The sequence below is a fragment of the Lissotriton vulgaris genome, chromosome 6 (assembly GCF_964263255.1).
Source record: "Lissotriton vulgaris chromosome 6, aLisVul1.2, whole genome shotgun sequence".
NCBI lineage: Eukaryota > Metazoa > Chordata > Amphibia > Caudata > Salamandridae > Lissotriton > Lissotriton vulgaris.
Genome location: NC_141694.1, coordinates 1412736547 through 1412753446, shown reverse-complemented (window position 1 = coordinate 1412753446; position 16900 = coordinate 1412736547). Strand labels below are relative to the sequence as shown.

The 16900-nt window shown below is 43.1% G+C and overlaps 1 protein-coding gene across 19 annotated transcripts in view; it reads left to right on the top strand.

Moving 5' to 3' along the window:
• The window catches only part of REPS1 (RALBP1 associated Eps domain containing 1), a 1100512-nt gene that overhangs the window by 804779 nt on the left and 278833 nt on the right, over window positions 1-16900 (top strand). For 13 of the 19 annotated variants that reach the window (XM_086927540.1, XM_086927556.1, XM_086927550.1 and 10 more), the window contains one exon: window positions 8827-8897. In XM_086927540.1, coding sequence (XP_086783666.1) covers window positions 8827-8897 — 71 coding nt within the window. The remainder of the gene's footprint in view (window positions 1-8826; window positions 8898-16900) is intronic. The other 6 variants (XM_086927549.1, XM_086927546.1, XM_086927555.1 and 3 more) reach the window with 1 other exon arrangement.

The following is a 16900-nucleotide window of genomic DNA, read 5'->3' as shown; positions in this document are numbered from 1 at the left end:
ACATATAGTCTTGGCCCATTTTGTATGTAGTGGGTATTTGGATTAAAGGAGTAGTTGTATTATCAAGATTTTTATGTTTCGGTAAAATATGATGACAGATACAGACTAATGTGTTGATAACTTGACAGGCTTGTGTAACTATACCTTAAGACATACAAGGTCATTCTCTTCCAACACCGATTCGATAGAGAAACAGGTCAAAATATAAAGTAATCCTTGTATCATCCTGCATAAATGATTATTCTTTACATTACATAAATAGTTAGCCCTCTTAAACAATTTTAGTCAACCTGCTTACTCAGATAAATGGGCACATTCTGCCTCCCAAGACTTTTGGTATTGTAGATCTATTTGCAGTTTTGATGCCACAAGGATCCTGCATAAATTTGATATCAGCAGATTGATAGACACGTTCTAAATCATTGTCTGATCTGTCTTTGTGGTATCTTGTTTATGACCAGTTCCAGTCTCAACTGTCTTATTTAGTAAAATCAAAATGTTTCAGTCTCCAGTACTCCAATTCTGTTCCACTAGCTCAACCATGTTTGTAGTCCCCTCTGCATACACATGTCTAATTTTCAGAATGTGGCTATTTCTCATTTTCTTAGGAGTGCCTTCTTTCCAAGCTGGTGTGAGTCTATGTTTACAGTTTATCGCTGTACATGTATACATTGGGAATCGCATCTTGAATGATCACCATTACCCTGTGATTGTTAAATTGATTCTTATTTTGTTGTAGTAGTTTATATAGCCATAGTACGTGCTGTAAAGACCTGTTGAGTTATCAATAGAACTCCATTGCTTGTTAGTCTCAGTTTTGCTTCGCTAAACCAAAAAACTCAATTAAACCGCTTCAGTATTTTAGCACAAATCTGAGGTTGATAGGCCACCTTGCGTCAGTGGCAGCATCATTGCGTCCAGTAATTTACAATTTTAGGACCTCTAAAATAACATTGTTGATCTTCCCTTCGATGTCAAGAAGCAGATTTGTTTTCACAGGGACTGTTCGATTTGCAAGAGAAGAAGCTTTCAGGCTAAACATTCATTTTCATTGCTTCATGTATTCGGATTCCTTCCTGAATTCCCTTGGGGCTAATTGCTCACATGAAGTGCCGGGCACTAAGTACTGATTCTTCCAGATACTTACTAAATGTACTGCTCCAGTAAAAACAGAAACTGATCTCCATCTTTGTGTCCTGGCCATGTGGAGTTTGATATTAAACGCGTCTGATGCACTTATATTCATTTTGGCAGCTGAGGTTAGACCTCTAGCTCTTCCATTAGTACTAGGTGAGAAGGTGCTGTGTTGCGTAGGCCAAATAGAATGTCATCGACTAGCATCATTCAATTAAGGAAGTCTACTTCAACATAGATTCCCACAATGACCGAGTGTGCACTTATTTTCGGGACAGATGATTTTAGAATGAAGCCTAAAAGTCGTTATGATAAAGAAAACCCTGAAATGGTATTTCTGTGTACGATTGCTGTCTTTACAGCAAGAGCTTTATCCAGATTATGACCAGATTCTGATATCCATTCCCACCATCTCCCTCGACCTAAAATGTCCAAACCATGTTTTCAGAAGTGTTTGATTCAAGAATGCACAGTCTTCCCATAATATACTTTCTCAGCCTTCAGTTAGAGGCAGCTTCTGTTGTTCACTGAGCTCTTAAGTGTCTCCACCCTGAATTTGGGAAAAAAAATTACAGAGTTGGGTTAACTAATAAGGACATTACGGGCTGTAGTTTAATCTGTGTTCATCATTTCAGTTGATCTTTTTTTTGTGATTGTGGGCTATTCTAGCTTGGCCAAAATCAGAGCTTAGTTTATTGTATGAGTGGTTTGCCTGGGTATTGAAATAGATGAAACAGTACCCCCAACAAAATCAAATTTGTTCGAGACTTCCAACACAATTCAGCAGAAAAAGTCTTCTTAGCTAATGTTTGTATTGTATTAGCCAGTGTTGGGCATTCTTTTGTTTTTTTATGTTATTAGTTTAAATATTTTCATGCACATATTAGTCATATCTTGAATTCTAACAATGCCACACCTTGCATATGCACATATGTATGTTCTCACGTAATTGGTCAAATACATTTAAAATAGGTAATACGACATTTCCCTGCCTTGTAGTTTATTGGTAACCGAGCAGTCCGTGATCTAGTCTACGTGATTCACAAGCCTAATTTTCCCAGCCTTTACGCTTGAAAGGGAAATATTTATTATGTAAGCTCTTGGATTCCCAACAAACCATAGTTAATCACACTGAAAATAGAAGTTTAGTTGACCTTTTCTTCATTCTTTTCTTTGATAACCAATATAACTTTATATATTTGATTGGCGATTCACCCCTTTCTAAGCAGTTTTATTTGCGTCAAGTTTTTCAGATTTTCACATAAGTTACTATTGTCTGCTTGGGTGGAATTATCTGTAATTTTATGGGTCTGTCTCCTAGGGAGGCCTGTCATTTTGTCCGGTTTCATTCAATAATTTTAGCAATTCACCTCTGTCCTGCAGGTCTTTCTTTGTGTTATGTTGACAATCAGCAATGATTTTAATCATTTTTTTAAATCTTCAGCCCATTTCTGCATGTTTGCTACCTAAGGTCTCCAAATGAGAGTCCTAGTTTTTTTTCCAATAAGTGGTCATCAACCATTTGTTTAATAGTTTTGCCAGGTAAATTTGGATTATTTTGGATTCTTTTTCTTAGGTTGCAATATTAACTGATTAGGCTTGTCCTGACTTCACCAAATTATTTGACCAATTATTTCTAGAAAAGTCCATTGTTTTCGTCCATTATTGAGAGGGCAGGTCCATATTGTGGACAAGTCTACTTTGGCATATTGCATCTGTGGCATGAGTTCAGTGATGGCTACTAAATTAAATGTTACTTGTTCTATAGGCATGGGATAAGTCCTATGTAAATAGCAGTAGTTTAAAATAAGTGTTTCTCAATACTATTGGGGTCTGTACTGTTGTCTGTTCATCATTAGATATTGGTTATTTCCCGACCTATGTCTGCTGTCTATTTATTTCTCAGTACCCCTAATTATCTCCTTGCTTGATTCAGTAAGCTCCTGTGTAGTTGTTACTTGATGATGACTTCATTGCCCATTGGGAATAAGGTTTGCAGGGCTCAATGAGAAGGGGGTTCTTTCTCACCCTTAGTGTTTACTAATCCAAAACGCATCCCATAGTAGAGGAACTGGCCCGATGATTACCCTAAATGCTGCCACTATCTCTAGAAATGACTCCACCATACCATTGACAGAAAAGGTTATCTAAAGTCGCTATGCACTTGTTCATCCACAAGTTAAGCCAGGCAGAACATTTTGATTTACCTTGCACAGGTAAGCTGATATCTGGAGCATGTATGCCACTTTTGTGCCTGTCTATTCTGATAGAGACTTCTAGTGGCAGATTTTGCAATTTTTATATTTTCCCCAGGCATCATACTGGTTATGGAAACTTTTCAGCAGTACCTCTGCCCAACGGAAGGTAGCACCTTGCGCCTCTGCACTGACTGCATTTCGCACTGGAAATGACATGTGTGGCTTATTTAGGCGCCACTCCTGCGCTCTGACATCAGTTCATTCAAATGGAATGAATCCAACAGTCCGAGTGTTTTAAAAGCAAGCAAGGACTTCATAACAGGTAGTTCTGATAAAGATGTCAACCCGATATGGAAATGGTCGCAGCTGTGCCTTCATCTGATCAATTCATATCCTGCGACTGCGCGGAGATTAAACAGCCCACCTTCAGTAGGGGCCTCATCCTCCGCTGTCTTAAAACCACTAAAGAGAGCAAGGAACACCGCTTTGAGGTTGGCGTTAAAATTCCCGGGGAATAGTGCCTTCCTCGCCACATATCACCACGCCCAAAAAGCATTCAGGAGGGCAGTCTTCCAAGAGAAACGGGCTCAGGAAAATCAATACTGGGTAAAATTGGTGTGGGAAAGCAAGCAAAAAAACTCAAGGAAATTCTGGTCCCTTGTTAACCGCACCAACCTGCCCCTAACAAACTCTGGCTCTGCAAACATACAGGAAGCGGAATGGGCAACATTTCTAACAGATCACTTTCAGGCACAAGACGACCAGGACTGCATCAGATCCCCCAGGGGCTGTGGGATTGCGGAAGATGCAGCACAAAATATCTCCCTGGATACAATCCGAGGACCCACCCCTGCATATGCACTAACCGAGGATCGAGTTGCCAAAGCTGTGACAAAAGGGAGGCAAGATGGAGCACCAGGCCCGAATGGCCTACCACAAAGGCTATTCAAATCGGACATTCCCTTCTGGTCCATGGTGTTACTAAATCTCTTTAACTACACCCTGAGAACACGGACAATCCCGGACTCATGGCGGGGCGCAATAATTCATCCCATTCATAAATCTGGATCACGTGCTATGCCTAACAATTATAGATTGATCGCCCTACTGGACATAGAGGCAAAACATTTTGCAGGACTCATTCTGGAGGATTTAAGGCAATGGGCAAAGGACCACGATCTGATCCCCCTGAACCGAACAGGGTTTGTTGCTAATTCAGGAACTACGACAAATTTGCTGGCAATTTCCACTATAATCGATAAAGCGTTATCAACAAACAGGATGGTCTTCTGCTGCTTTGTTGATTTTAAAGCAGCGTTTGATAGAGTGCCTAGGGCGGCTCTCTGGAAAAAACTGACACAGTGGGGTATTCCAAACAACATACTGAACCCAATTATTCAGCTTTACTCTGACACATGGGTTCGAGTGAAGTTAGGGTCCGGCTCGCACCTCTCGCGAAAAATTATGACCTCACGCGGTGTAAAGCAGGGATGAGTGCTGGCCCCTCTTCTCTTTAACCTATTCATATCTGACCTGTCAAGTATTCTAGACAAGGTAAATAGTCATCCACCCAAAATAGGAGGAGCGGCAATATGTAATCTTTTATATGCCGACGACCTGGCCCTGTTTAGTCTTACTAGAGTAGGGTTACAAAGGCTCCTTGTTGCACTATCGCAATATACGACTGGCAATCAATTAGAAATTAACATGGAGAAAACTCTGATAGTCCCTTTTGGTAAGAAACACTACAGCGGCGGTGGTTGGTCAATTAACAAAATAAATCTTTCGATTGGCCAATCATACAAATACTTAGGGGTCCATTTGGACGCAAGGGGCAGCTTTTCAAAGCAAAGTAGTGTGATCATAGCTAAAACTACGGCTCTAGTGGTATCCTTGGCCAAGCTATCGAAGAAACTCTCTGGTCCAACCCTTGCCCCTCTACTAGAAGTCCTTAGAGCAAAAATTGGACCAACACTTTCTTATGGTATAGAGACCTTTAAAGGTCAAATGAATACTGCCCTAAATAAACACACAACCAAAATCTACAGAAAGGTACTTCTTCCCCGGCCCAGATTAGGTTAGAGCTGGGATTAACCAACTACGAAGCTTCTAACGTGGGTACTTACCTCAAGCTGTGTCATAAATTAAGACAGGCCAAAGCAGGTACACTAGAGTCCCTAACCTGGAAAGAAATCAACGAGACTAATCCAGGGGGAACATTCGGGTGCCTTCTGAATGATTACATCCATCAAATGTCAGTTGCTGATCTCTGGGCTCTTAACCCAAGTCAGACTGTTTTTAAAAATGTAATCAAAAAATGTGTAAGACTGAAATCTCTGGTGTTAGACAAAGCTCTTGTCACGAAACGTAGTCACTCCTGGGCGGTAGTTAACTCCTACAATCGACTGACCCCTGCAGCCTACCTCTCCATGACATTTTCACTTTATCTAAAGCGCTGCTTGATAGCCCTAAGAATGGGAGATTGGCGCTTTCTCCAAAACCTACCCACCTGGCGCCGTAAGAAGGAAGACACAACATGCAGAGGATGCGGGTTAGCAACAGAAACAATCCTGCATGTGCTCTGCATCTGTCCCTCATTTAATTTCCAACGCAGGTGTCTGCTCAAGCCAGAATGGAACAGGCTGGGAATTCGGACCTGTAGGCATGCCATTATCGCTGCTTTGTCTCCAGATAATACTGTCTTAAACATAAACTTGTCCAAATTCATTCAGCACGCTTACCGCACCCTAGATAAAATGGACATTGCGGAGACTGTACTGCCGATTGACAAGATCGAACATGCACTTTAACAGAACTTGCAATGCCCGGGTGGGCCAATCTATGAATTGAAATGTTTTAACTAGCATGCTTACGGTTACATTTTATTCTTTTATCATTTTTTATTTATAAAACTGTACATAATGTGTTTTGTGCAATCTTTTAAAGATATGTTTTTATATCTAAATAAAGAATTACTTACCAACTTACTTACATCAGTTTCTTTCATGCTTCTAGACATGGATACAGAGCTTCCTTCCTTGCTTCTTTGAGACTTGTACGTCAATGTTTTTCCAGTGTGCAAGGGATGTCACCCCTAAAAACTATGAGTTTCAAGTCCTGTAGGGGCAATCGCAAACATATGTCTGTGACGAGACCACACCAGGAATGCTTGTGGTACCTGGGCTCGAGCCATGGCTCCAAGGCCTGCACTGACTATACATCAATAAACCCGAAGGCCCTAAGGTAACTTGAGGCAAACACTACTCATAAAGCATAAGAAGAATTTGCGTCAAGAGCGCTCCAGGTCATGGCTGTGTTCAATGTTTGATCTGGATCTTGTTTCCAGAATTGTAAGAGCCGTTCGAGAGGCCAGTCTCCATCCCTCTCCAAGTCTAAAGATAAATCCAGAAAAGAAACACAAGAAGTTGAAGTGGGATTCTATGCCCTTGTGACCTGGGTAGGCATGGGGGGGTTGCGCCACTCTGTTTGATATCGTTCCTGGAGTCGGCCAACTTCGTAGCCGCTCCCTCAACTTGTGCTGGTATAACTTGAGTTTTCTGGGCAGGATACCACGCCACATCAGATTGAAGAGTTTAGTGCAGCCATGCTTGGGCTACCTTCCGACTCCCTATGGCTACCTTCAGTCCCCTAGGAGCCGCCAGGCCCCATATCTGGGATACAGCTGGCGGTTTCACCCTCAGCACCAGTTGGACCCCTCAAGCTTGTTTTTTTTTCAGCTCCACTTCTGACCCAGGTATTGACTCTGAGAACGGTGCCAGACCTGGGTACCTCAATGGCTGGGGATGAGGAAGCAATTGTTCACTCCGACGTTGTGTTGTCACCGGTCCCACATCAGCCAATGTTGCACCCGAATAAAACCAAGGCACCACTTCGATTATTGGCCATTCTAATTCCTCAAGGGAGACCGCCCACCTTGCACTCCCTTTTTGTCACCCATTCTGCTTACTGTGACATGGGTGATAATTTTGCTCAGTGATAAACCAATACCAATTTGTATGAAGACTTGCGAAAGGCTAGTAGGCTTGACATAGTTTGCAAATTTCTTTTCTGTAGAGGTGGAGGAGCGTCACCCCACAGGAAAATGATGATAATGCCATTTATTTTTTATTGTTTTGTTTGAGTTTTCATTTAACAATACAAAATGCGCAATGAGCATTCACATATACATATTGCGGAAGAGAATCTCCAATTGAACGCTCCTATACACATTTAACATGCTTGATCATCTGCCTACGTCTTCCTTGCAACATATTGATCGTGGTGGGATATTGCGTAACAAGAAGTTAACACTGTGTGTAAGAACTTTACAATCACCAGGGTAGGGTGTTAACTGTTGCTCGATGCAGTGTGTCGCTGCCCTGCAGTGGTGCATTTTATTTCCGCGTCTGCATTGTCTGTGTTGAGGCCAAACAGTGATGCACACTTGCCATTTCTCCACCCGGCTGTAATGTACATCCTGGGTGGAGAAAATAAGAAGCCTCCCACTCCCTCTCGGCCCTCAGACCAATCACGGTGCTGCTGTCATGCTGGTGACAGCAGCATCGTGATTTGCAATGGGAGCCTGGGTGCTTCCTTTTTCGTGCGCCGCCCGAAAAGGACAGAGGCCGACAAGTAAGTGCATTTTTCTTTTAATTTTTTTTCTTTTTTCTTTATACACCCCCCAACCCCCTCTCTTCTTTCCTACCCCACCACTACTGTCCAGTAGCAGCAGCTACTGTAGGACCCCCTAAAAGAGGTGATCTGGATAATTTGTCTCCTATTGTACACTTGTAGAGCGATCCTTTCTGCTGGAGGAGCCAATTACTTCATTTATTAACTAGAATACAGATTTAAAGATTTTGAGTGATAGGAAGACACAACCCTTCATCTTTGCCCAGTCTTACCCCGCGCTTTTTTTGTAATTAATTATTTTCTTTCATTGCATGTTTTTATCTTGCATTCTGGAATGCAGGAATCATCACTGCTATCCATGTACATTAGGTTTTTAAGGTGAACCCATTATGCGTTTATATTTGAAGGGGAATAATTCATAATATGTCTCAAAACCCAAAAGACCGCTCAAACGAAGGAACACCCTGGAATACTTAGTTGGTGATGGCTAGTAATTCAGGACTGTTTTTATCTTTACACTTGATGACCATTTTCAAGATTTGTTATACTTTTGCTAGATGTGACACGCCTAAAAGTGCCCAGAGTGGGATTTGTTTATGCCAGAGTTTGCGTACGGGCTTATAAATTGGTGGTAATAATACTTCAAACTAGTTTGTTAGGTACAAGCAACTAGGCTTTTCAAGGCATTTTAGAATTACAATTTCTTGTTCAATCACTTTGTAAAATGGTAAGTGTTCAGTGCTTTTTATAGTTTTTATGAGACTATTACTTAAGTGCTCTATGTAAATTCAGTGCTTCCGAGATTAAAATAACTCATTAACTTGAATGATATATATTTAAATATATATATATATATTTAAAGCAGGCCAACAACAACCTACAGTAGCTGTTGCCTACCCGCCGGCGGTACCTCCAAGACCTCCACACTCACAAGTAAGTGCAATTGGTTTACCGTTTGCTTATTAGAGAGGGATCCAAATAATTGCTCACATTAAGTATCTTTCAGCATTTCAATAACGTACTATGTTCTTGTGTGCCTTTGCATCTACAATACCGGATTAAAATCTGGATATGCTTTTGTGCAATGCAAGTTTAGCTTTTCAGATTGTATTTTTTTTCTTTTCGTATTAAGCACAAATATTAGATTTTGGAGCGTAGACTTTGTTCCCATACGATATGATTATAATCAAGGACCATGCTGCTGCAAACTGATGCCACACAATTGGCAAAATGCTATTTTTCAGGTTTAATGTTAGCTAATTTAATTTCTTGTTGAGATATGCTGCATGTGTTATAAATATGTATCTCCAAATGGCAATAAAATGTTGTTAAAAAAGGAGTAGGCGAATGCGTATACCTAATGATCTACTTGTTGAACACAACAGAACTCTGTCCGAGGACTTAAGAATCCAGCCGAACCACCCTTTTTAAAGAAACGATTAAAATCTCAACTCTACTGGCTTTTCTGTAATAAGATGTGATGTGCTGTTGGCATTAGGCATTTCAAGCTACTAATGTGTTTATTGCTTTGCATTTACCCAATATATTCTTTTAATGTGGTAGTACCTTCTCTGTAAAACACACATGGTACATACCTCTGTAGTAAAAAAGTTAAATAAATATAGAAGAAGATATATATATATATATATATATATATATATATATATATATATATATATATATATATATATATATATATATATATATATATATATATATATATATGTATATGTATATATGTATATATATATATATATGTGTATATATATATATCAGAGGCCAGAGAGGATTCCAAAGTTCCAAAGAAAAACCGGCTTTATTAGGCAGACAATGCAATGGTGGCGTATGCATTTCGGCGTGATGCCTTCCTCAGCGCCCTGCATTGCGTGAACAGCTTCAGTGAATTGTCCCGTTTCTGCGCCTTGAAGTATAAGACCGGAAACCCCTCCCCCTAGCCGGAGTGGCTCACCTGTTGGTTGTCTCAAAAAATGAACGGACTCCAACTCCCAGAATGCAAAGAGTGAGTGCATCTGGGTCTGCAGTGTGGGGGATGTTTGAATGAATAACAGGAGCAATGTCCAGTTGGTGCAGATGGGAAGCGAGGCTGTGCACCGGAATCTGCCAAAGTCCACCAGCTCCTCCTTGGGTCCCCTCGGTCCGCTGCTACCTCGAAGTCCAGGTAAGCAAATTAGGCAGGGACAGCCGTAGGCTACAGCGTCCTGTTGGAGGTAAAATACCTCGCTCCACCCGTGCTGTCCTGAACTAGAAGGTGGATCCTGGAACTCTCGGTACCCCGAGTCATGACATCGCTGAGCCCAGCGAAGGTGTGCCAGAAAATGTCCAGGTCGCTTGCTGCAGCAGGGCCTTCTGAAATACTCTTCTGGCTGGAGCATAAAACATTGCAAAACTCCCCTCCTATCAAGAAAGGGCAGAGGCCAGAGGGGATTTCAAAGAAAAACCGGCTTTATTAGGAAGACAAAGCAATGGTGGTGTATGCATTTGAGCGTGATGCCTTCCTCAGCGCCCTGCATTGCATGAACAGCTTCAGTGAATTGTGCTGTTTCTGCGCCTCTTGAAGTACAAGACCGGAAACTCCTCCCCCTAGCTGGATTGGCTCACCTGTTGGTTGTCGCAAAAAATGAACGGACTCCAACTTCCAGAATGCAAAGAGTGAGTGCATCTGGGTCGGCGGTGTGGGGGATGTTTGAATGAATGAAAGGAGCAATGTCCAGTTGGTGCAGATGGGAAGCGAGGCTGTGCACCGGAACCTGCCAAAGTCCACCAGCTCCTCCTTGGGTCCCCTCAGTCCGCTGCTACCTATATATATCTTACATGAAGCATGCTGAAAATCAACTGTTAGAAGCAAAATGTCATCTATTTTTTCATAGATGCAAACATGCATGTCTCACAAATCATCACTATCTAGTCATAACATTTCAGTCTCTACATCTCAGACAGCATTTTCCCACGTGTGTCGGGGGGGGAAATATGCCTAATTTAATTTCGAGGTTTCTCAATTTTCAATCCTCTTTTCAATTCCACAGAAGCATTATTGTATTCTGACCTATAATCCTCAACTGTTTAAAACGTATATGACCTTTTGAGGCAGTCCAACCTCTTTTGTATATTGGCCTTTGCTGAAATATGAAATTATACCTAATGGCTAGAGTAGTGTGCACTGCAGTTCTCTCTCACCTGTTTTACAATTGCTATTGTAGAGAACAAGAAGCAATTCCTGTAATATGAGTTAAAAAAAACATGTTTGTGTAAAGCAAAGTTTGTTTCTCTCAGTGCTTATTCATTTATAAAAGCTAGCTGAAAAATTGTCATTGTGCTATAAGCCGAGCATACGGTTTCTGTGACATTGGGTTTCTCTAACTGTATCAGTTACTTGAGGCCTCATAATTATTTTTTCTCAGTGTTTCTTTATTACTTTACAGTAGAGTTAACAATGCCATTCCAATACAGAGAGTGCCACCAGCGTGTAAGTGATGACAGATGTTGCTTAGACATAAGTACACTGGGGTGGGCTGCTATGCATGTGAACATACTGACATTTGTTGTATTGTAGAACAGAAACAACTCCATAACAAAAAGCAAAAGGCTGGTAAGTAGGGCTAGGACCAGCTATGAACTATACTTCTTGAATAAAATAGACCACTGTGTTGCTTGTTAGTAAGATCTATTAGAGTGTGGAAATCAAATAGCGCCTGCACTCACTTTGCCGCAGGACGTGCTCACTGTCTGCCGCCATCTGATGCCCTGCGGAGGGGGGTTTGACTACCAGCTCCAGGATCCTTTGCTCTCCCAGGAGGGAGGAGCAGGATACCAACCACGCTCTCAGGACTACCAGCTTCAGGATCCTTCGCTCTCCCAGGAGGGAGGAGCGGGACACCAACTGTGCGCTCAAATAGCACCTGCACTCACTGCGCCGTGGGTTGCGCTCACTGTCTGCCGCCATCTGTTGCCCTGCTGAGGGGAGACTACCAGCTCCGGGATCCTTCACTCTCCCAGGAGGTAGGAGCGGGACACCAACAACACACTCAAATAATGCCTGCACTCACCGTGCCTCGGGATGCGCTCACTGTCTGCCGCCCATCTGTTGCCCTACTGAGGGGGACTACCAGCTCCAGGATCCATCGCTCTCCCAGGAGGGAGGAGCGGGACACCAACCATATGCTCAAATAGCGCCTGCACACACCGCACTGCGGGACACGCTCACTGTCTGCCGCCATCTGTTGCCCTGCTGAGGGGGGACTACCAGCTCCGGGATCCTTCGCTCTCCCAGGAGGGAGGAGCGGGACACCAACCACATGCTCAAATAGACCCTGCACTCACCACATCGCGGGACGCGTGCAGGCCGCGTCCGGGCAAAGCCCGGGCCAAAGGCGGGGCTGTCAGTGACAGGAAGAGGCGAGGCAGGGCAGGGCCACTCCCCTTTCGCCTGCCGTTTGACAGTTGGAGCGATATCAAGTCCTTTCTGGCTTTGGGACGTAAAGGTACTGAATAATTGAGTGGACTTATTATACTTTATATGTCTCACCTATGCAGCATGCATGCGCTGCATAGGAAAAAGACCTTTAGCCAACGCAACACTTTTGTAGGCAAAAATGTGCACACGTTGCATTGCTTCCAATGGCAATGCATGCAAGTTTGGCGATTCCCTTGTGGGAGCAAGCAGCTCGCCCCATATGTTAGTAATTATCGCGCCTTGCTGCTCGCTCCTGCAAGGGAAACCTGCGCAGGCCCCTCCTCTTTCCCCTCCCCCTGCTGCCACAAGAGGCGCGCACGCACTTGATTTTAGTTTTCCACATTTGCAAAATTTCTTGAAAGACAGGCAGAGAGCGAACAGGCACAGATCTTCCTTGCCACGAGGGAAAGAAGCCCTCTTGTACAGGTATTCTGCTCTGCTTCCCTGTCACCTCTTTCTGCATGTTGCAATAGCAGCCGCTTTACCGCTTGCAGCATCCCGCTTTGACGGCTGTGCTGGTCTCCCATTCAATTTCTCTTTCCCCCCTAGCTCTGCTTCCCCGGTCCTCATTTCTCTTTGGTGCCTTGCTCAGTTGTTACTTACTTTTCCCACGCTTCTCTGCATCCTTTTTTCACGCGACCACTCTCTGATCCTTTTCTCCACAGCTTAGGGGCTGCTCTCCTTGCTCGCCTTCCCAGCTTCTCCACAGCACTGCCCTCCCCCTCCGGCTTGCTTTCTTTTTAGCCCCCAGTCTCCGTTCCTCTGCGCCAGGCCATGTCCTGCAGCAGCCGGCGCTGGTGGCAGGACCTGGCCTGGTTGCAGCGGCCTGCCTGTTGATGAGCTTGGTGGCCTCCAATGACGCGCCGCCGGTGCCGCTGGATCGACTTGCATGTGGAGCACCGCTCCGTGCCAGACGACTGCCCCCGCGAGGTTGCAGTTGGGGACTTCGTGCGCTACCACTACCACGCCACCTTCCCAAACGGCAGCTAGTTTGACTCCTGGTAAGGAGGGGAGGCGGAATGACTGGTTACCAGGCGCCTGGCTGTCACAAAAGTAAACTCACATGTGGCTATTTCACATGCTTGCCAGTCAGCCCAGGTCTCCTTGGACTCATAATAAAGCCTCGCTAGTCTAACCATGTCCATAATGATGGAAATGCCTCAAATCTCCCTAGAAGTAATTCAGTTAATCCAGTATACAGCCCTGAAATTAATAAGTATTTACAATCTGACTTTCTGAACTGCATCACAGTGCAAGGGTAAGGACTCGATTAGACATGTAAATCGATCCCACAGAATCATCCCAGCTATAGTTAGAAGCCTTTAAAACCAACAGGACTTTCCCACTGATGCTAGCGCTGCAACATACCGAGGCCCCCTGATTTCTCTGCCTCTCTTCTCCTCCTACTCCTGCGCTTCTTGACTGTATTGAGTCCTCAGACGATCATTCATTGATTACAAGCTCACGACAAACTTAATAGACCTTTGAAAACACTTGTTCTGCAATTTAAAGACAAACCAGTTCCTCTGGAATTTATTAAAATCTTGAGACATAGCTGGCCAAACAGACCGTCCGCACCACGAACACCGAATAAAAACTCACTTTTACACACCCCACCCAAAATCCAGACTCCTAGGACCTCTTTCGCAATCTCTCCCATCAATTTCCCCTATTAAAATTAACTTGTTTTTATCATTTTAGGTGCGAACAGGAGTACAACTCGCTTTCATTTTGCTTAGTTATTGGTTTAGTTGCTTTGAGGGTGTTGGTCTGACCTCACACTACAGTGTGGAGATGCTGATTGCCTGCCTGCGCTGGACCTGACCAGTAGTGTCCATGAATGAATGAAAAGCTTAGTAGCTTGGAAACTCAAACTGGGACTGCCCTAAAATCATCAACGGATCGAATCCCCAGAGAACGTGGAAAGTGGTGCCCTTCATTGTTTATTTTAAAAAAAAAATGTTTATTCTGATTTGCAGAAATTTAAGGCACAATAGCACTGTACAAATAATGTTTAAGAAAACCGTAGCACAGTACAAATAATGTGTAAGAAAACATCCGTACCTGTCCCATGTGATAATCAATGCGACAAAGCAATGATTATCCAAATATGTAAAAGAAACATTGGTAAATAAAACAACTGAAGCATAAAAAATCTATACATAAATCTACAACAGCAGCAAGGGTCCGGTGCAGTTCTTCGCCTTGACTAAAGACTCTCCCATCCACTTCCTTTAACGGGGAAGGGGTGGAGAAGAACAAAATACAGGAAGTGGGCAAGAGGAATAAAAGGAGCAGTGGCAGAAAGGAAGGTTAGGGAAGGGAATGGCCACAGCAGCCCCCAGCATGCTGCCACCACCACACGGAGACACACACTGCTATAAATACTCATCCACATCCAACGTCCAAATCATCGTTCTAACCCTCCATAGGGGAAGACTCTGGCTCCAGATTCTGAGAGGCAGCAAGCAAGGTGGCGCACAGGGGCAATTTGTTTTTCAAAATACTTGTCATTCAGAGGTTTTGTGTTTGTGAATGCTCTTTACTTGCAGTGATTTTATGAAGTGAACTTGGTATGTTAACAGCAAAGTGCAGGGTCTCCAAAGAGGAGCTGAAGTACCAGGATGTTGATTTAAATATTCATCATTCGGTAACGTTGAAGCTCTTACTGGGAAAATATCCCAACTTGTCGCTCTTATGATTTGCAGACGGTGGCAGGACTCAATCCTTTACCCAGGTCTCTAACCATCACCAGTTTGTGGAGACATGGTACATTCGAACACGTTTTTTGTAAAAATTCTGTGAATCGCACCGTGCTCATTAAGACACTAACATTGTGGAAATTTTACAGATTTCTGTTTGCTTGTCTGCAGTTTATTGTTGGGGTTGTTTAATTCCAGGTGCGTCCTGCGTATGTCAGGATGGGCTGGCTCCATGCCCTATTTTAGGTGTAACCCTGATCTATGAAAATTAGTTCCAATTCGAATTGGAGAGCAGAATTGTAGTTTGCTCTGATAGGTCACCAAATTTGTATAATTACGTTTCTTTATTGTAATATATGCTACTTTGCAGACTTTACTAATAAGCTTAAATTAAAAAAAGGGGACAACAAACTCACCAACTCCTACATACAGTCTGGTAAATGTATCAATCTATTCATTAAATCAAATAACAGAATCGCGATAAAACTCTGTAGGAAGTGGTAATGACAAACTAGTATGCCAGAGCCATTCCGGAATCTGTCATGCCACTATCCACAAGGGGTAACAAGCATTTGCATAGCCAATAGGGCTCGCCTTTGGGACCTTATACGTGTTTAACCATGCAACAGTTTGTTGTTGCACCAAGGATATTGTGCTGCATAACTAAATACTTATAAGGTCTCAAAAGCAAGACCTATTGGCTATGCCAATGCTTGTATAATCTAGTTTCATCATTGCCTGTGCTGGACTCTTAGATTTTAGGTGTCTTGTACTGCTTTGTTTTGCTGATTTGTAGAGTCGCCATTTTATTTCCTCTTTCTGTGCTAAAGCGCTCACACGTCCAGCCTTGCTCTGATTCGAAGTGTGAACTGGGCATAGCATTGGGAGCACTAAATAGTCATTAGTGATCTGGTTGTATAACTAAGAATTATGGGCAAAAGAAAGGTTGTGGGGAAGGGGGACTGCAACAAAAAGGGTTAACAAAGGGGAAAAAGCTAGGAGGCTATACAAACACGGAGCTAGTAATTGTGTATTTGACCGTATCGACCCGCTAATTAGTGATTGTGAGGACATATTAGAGACAACACCCAATGCACAATCTACTTATGATAAATCTCCATCTAGCTCAACCGAACCAAATAGAAGCCCTAATTTTCAGCCAGTTAGTCCCGCTATGTTTTGGTTGATACACAAAAATAGAACGGTTACTCATAATGAAGAAGGGACATGTGGCATAACGGGAACAGATCACCCGATCGCCATCTTGATAGGGTCTAATACTCCGCAGATAGATCCACTAATCGTATGCACTAACCGATTTCTGCCCTTGTCGGATTTGTCTAATGAGGATAGGGAAGAAAGGTCCTCAGTCCGCTCAGTTACCACAGCCACCGGCAACTAGCAGTACAAAGACAGCGTTAGGAACTAATACAGAGAATCAGGATATGACCCAGTTAGTTAACGAGTTAGGACAGGAAATAGGGACAATGAGAGTTATGATAGAGGACTTAATCTCTATGGTTAAATTTATATCGTTAGAAGATCAATAGCGTAGAGGGAGAGTAAACACAATAGTAAGCAATCGCTCAGTGTGCTGCCAGGATAATAACCCTGAAATCCCAGAAGTCATCCGTGATGTAGGAACTAACGCTAAATTGAAATGCCCTCCATTTCATTTTTTCCCTAGCAAGGCTGGGACACAGGAAGCTGGAACCCAGAGGTTAAAGCCCGCATCACAGATGTACAAGAGTTTACCACATTGT